This window comes from Calidris pugnax, unplaced genomic scaffold (genome assembly GCF_001431845.1).
Source record: "Calidris pugnax isolate Ruff unplaced genomic scaffold, ASM143184v1 scaffold1315, whole genome shotgun sequence".
NCBI classification, from domain to species: domain Eukaryota; kingdom Metazoa; phylum Chordata; class Aves; order Charadriiformes; family Scolopacidae; genus Calidris; species Calidris pugnax.
In genome coordinates, this window is record NW_015091874.1 from 47538 (window position 1) to 51399 (window position 3862).

Consider the following 3862-nt stretch of genomic DNA (forward strand, 5'->3'; position numbering starts at 1 on the left):
GCTCCCCATGTTGACTTAGGGGTCCCCATGGTGGCCTAGGGGTCCCCAAAGAGGACTTATGGATCCCCAGGAGATATCTATGGGGTCCCAACAGCCCCACACATCCTCACGTTGACCTAGAGCTCCCCAAAGAGAACCTATGGGTCCCTGAAGACATCTATGGGTCCCCAAAGAGGTCCTACAGCTCCCCATGAGATGTCTATGGGGTCCCAACAGCCCCACACATCCCCTCGTTGACCTAGAGCTCCCCATGTTGACTTAGGGGTCCCCAAAGAGGACTTATGGGTCCCCAGGAGATGTCTATGGGGTCCCCACAGCCCCACACATCCTCATGTTGACCTAGGGCTCCCCATGGTGGTCTAGAGTTCCCCAAAGAGGACCTATGGGTCCCCAAGGACATCTATGGGGCCCTCAAAGAGATCTATGGGTCCCCAAGGATGTCTACAAGGTCCTCACATTGCCCCACACATCTCCATGCTGACTTAGGGGTCCCCAAAGAGGACCTATGGGTCCCCGAGGACATCTATGGGGTCCCCAAAGAGGATCTATGGGGCCCTGAGGACGTCTATGGGTCCCCAAAGAGGTCCTACAGGTCCCCATGAGATGTCCACGAAGTCCTCACATTGCCCCACACATCCTCTCGTTGACCTAGAGCTCCCCACGTTGACCTAGAGCTCCCCAAAGAAGACCTATGGGTCCCCGGGAGATGTCTATGGGGTTCCCCACAGCCCCACACATCCCCTCGTTGTTGACCTAGAGCTCCCCGACGAAACCCCCCCCAGCTCCTCACCTGGTGTCCACGGAGAACCCACCTTCTCCCCGATGTCCTCGTTGGGGGTCCCAGCAGGCCCCCAGCCCCCCTTTTTTTGTTTTTTTTTACCCCGTGGTGGGTCCCCCGGGGGGCGCCCCCCCCCAGCCCTCCAAGTAACGGGCGAAGAGCCCCTTGGCGCGGCGCAGGACGCGGGGCAGGTGGTGACGTCGCACCAGGCGGTCGAAGTGCATGGCCACCTCGTTGTAGTCACCGGCCCGCGCCATGACGGCCTCCCGTTGCTCCAAGAGCATGGCCAAGCAGAGGAAGAGGAGGAAGGGGTTCCCCTGCCCCAACTCCTCGGGGGGCGGGAGAGGCGCCCCGTCGTCCTCCAGACCCACCTCTTCCTCTTCCGAGGAGGAGGAGGAGGAAGAGGAAGAGGAGGAAGAGTCTTCCCAAGCCCAACCGCCTCCCCAAGGGTCTTCGGTGGCCTCCCCACCCGCGCTGGGGTGGTCACGTACCTCTTGGGGGTCTTCACCCACCTCGTTGGGGGAGCTGGGGGGGTTGTCAAGCTCCTTGAAGGCATCACCGACCCCTTTGGGGTCTTCACTAACCTCCTTGAAGGCATCACCAACCTCTTTGGGGTCTTCACCAACCTCCTTGAAGGCATCACCGACCTCCTTGAAGGCATCACCAACCTCTTTGGGGTCTTCACCAACCTCCTTGAAGGCATCACCGACCTCCTTGAAGGCATCACCAACCTCTTTGGGGTCTTCGTTGATCTCTTTGGGGTCTTCGTTGACCTTTCTGGGGTCTTCGTTGACCTCTTTGGGGTCTTCATCAACCTTTCTGGGGTCTTCATTGACCTCTTTGGGGTCTTCACCAACCTTTCTGGGGTCTTCGTTGACCTCTTTGGGGTCTTCATCAACCTTTCTGGGGTCTTCATTGACCTCTTTGGGGTCTTCACCAACCTTTCTGGGGTCTTCGTTGACCTCTTTGGGGCCCTCGTTGACCTTTCTGTGGTCTTTGTTGACCTCTTTGGGGTCTTCACCGACCTTTCTGGGGTCTCTGTTGAGCTCTTTGGGGTCCTCGTTGACCTCTTTGGCCACGTTGGGGTCTCCACCAACCTTCTTGGAAAGGCCACGGTCATCGCCCACCTTCTCCGGGGTCTTCAGGTCTTGGCGGAGCTTCTTGGAGACCCGGCGACCTTTACGAACCTTCTTGGGGACGTCGGGGTCAGCGCCCACGTGGGGACCTTTGTCAGCTTTGGGGGAGACATCAGGGTCTCCACAAACCACCTTGGAGATGCTCGGTCGTTGGCCAATCTCCTTGAGGTTGACCTTCTTGGGAACGCCAAGGTCTTGGCCAACCTCCTTAGAGACGTTGGGATCTTCTCCAACGGCCTTGGGGCCGTCACGCTCTTGCCCACCAGCGTTGGAGGCCCTGGGGACCTTAGTGCCACCACGGACCTCCCCGGGGACCTTAAGGCCTCCCTGGCCACCCCCAGGGACCTTGGCACCACCGTGGACATCCAGGGAGGTCTTTGGGTCCTTCTGGGAGCCACCAGGACTCCGTTGGCCATCCCTGAAGACCTCAAGCTTCTCTCGTCTCTTGGATCCACCTTGGATGTCACCAGAGCTCTTGAGATCCTCCTGGTCATCCCCGAAGCTCTTGGGACTCTCCTGGACGTTCCTGGAGCTCTCTTGGAGATCGTTGGAGCTCTCTTGGAGATCGTTGGAGCTCTTGAGATCCTCCTGGCCAACCCCAAAGCTCTTGGGACTCTCCTGGACGTTCCTGGAGCTCTCTTGGAGATGGTTGGAGCTCTTTGGTTTCTCTTGGTCATCGCCGGAGCTTGTAGGAACCTCCGTGGATCCTTTGGAACCATCTTGGCCTTCACCAGAATTTCCAGAACCCTCTTGACCATCCCCACAACCCTGTTGGTGGCCACCTCGCCCACCGGTGGCCGCCGCCTCTTCCTCCTGCCGTCGACGATGGCGGCGCGGGGGCCGCGGCCGTAACCCCCTCCTCTCCCGTAGCCCTCGTCCGGCCCGACGAGGTCCTAGGGGAGCCCCCAAAAGTGGGACACCCTCCGGTGGGGGCGGCGGGGCTGGAGGTAACGAGCTCCAAGTGATCTCCAAGACCCGAAGAGCGTCTTCGAAGGCGAATTCCCTCTTGAGCTCCAAGAGCAACCAACGGTAACAAAAGAGAAGATCGTGGGCGCCGCGGGCGGCCAAAAAAGCCCAAAAAGGAGGGTCGGCGCGACGTAAAAGACGACGAAGATGAGCGAAAGCACGAGCTAAACCTCGTCCTCCGGGTCGGAAACGAGGCCCCAAGCGTTTCATGAGGGAACAGAAACAAAGAAAAGCTTGAGCTTCGTCATCCAAAACGGCCAACAAAGGGGCGGCCACGTCGGACATGCCCTGGCAGTAAGAAAGTCGAGGGTGGCCCAAAGCGAAGGTGGTGAGGAGAGCTTGGAGGGCGGCCAAATGGGGGTGTCCTTCTTCGGGTCCCCCGAAATAAGGGTGTCCCCGATCGGTTCGGACGACGTCTTTTCGCACGGCGGCGCCCACCAGAGCCAGCTCGGCCGGAGCCGCTCGAGAAGCCAAAAGGGATTTTAAAGAAGAATATTCGGCGGCTTTTCGACGGAGGTGAGAGAGACGTTCCTGGCCCGACAGCCCTGCGGGGAACACGTTGAGGAGGTAACGCCACACCACCTGGGGGGGGAGGGGGGGAAAAAAGGGGTGAAATGAGGGAGGGGGGGAAAAAAAGGGGAGAAAAAAGTAAAGGGGAAAGAGGGGAGGGAAAGGGGAGGAAAGAAAAGGGAAGAGGAAAAGGGGAGAGAAGAAAAGGAAGGAGAAGAAAAGGGGAGAGAAGAAAAGGGGAAAAGGGAAAAAGAAAAGGGAAAAGGAAATGGGGAGAGAAAAAAGGGGAGAAAAGGAAAAGGAGAGAAGAAAAGGGGAGAGAAGAAAAGGGAAAAGAAAAAGGGGAGAGAAGAAAAGGGAAAAGAAAAGGGGAGAGAAGAAAAGGGGAGAGAAGAAAAGGGAAAAGGAAAAGGAAAAGGAAAAGGAAAAGGAAAAGGAAAAGGAAAAGGAAAAGGAGAGAGAAGAAAAGGGA

At 57.9% G+C, this 3862-nt stretch overlaps 2 protein-coding genes across 2 annotated transcripts in view; both read right to left on the reverse strand.

Moving 5' to 3' along the window:
• Positions 1 to 333, reverse strand: part of LOC106900119 — a 20421-nt gene extending 20088 nt beyond the window's left edge. Inside the window, exon 1 of the mRNA XM_014962103.1 lies at positions 316 to 333. Coding sequence (XP_014817589.1) covers positions 316 to 333 — 18 coding nt within the window. The remainder of the gene's footprint in view (positions 1 to 315) is intronic.
• The window catches only part of LOC106900120, a gene marked incomplete at its 5' end in the record, with an annotated part of 27799 nt that overhangs the window by 20608 nt on the left and 3329 nt on the right, over positions 1 to 3862 (reverse strand). The window contains one exon of the mRNA XM_014962104.1: positions 813 to 3462. Within this exon, the coding sequence (XP_014817590.1) occupies positions 877 to 3462 (2586 nt within the window). The remainder of the gene's footprint in view (positions 1 to 812; positions 3463 to 3862) is intronic.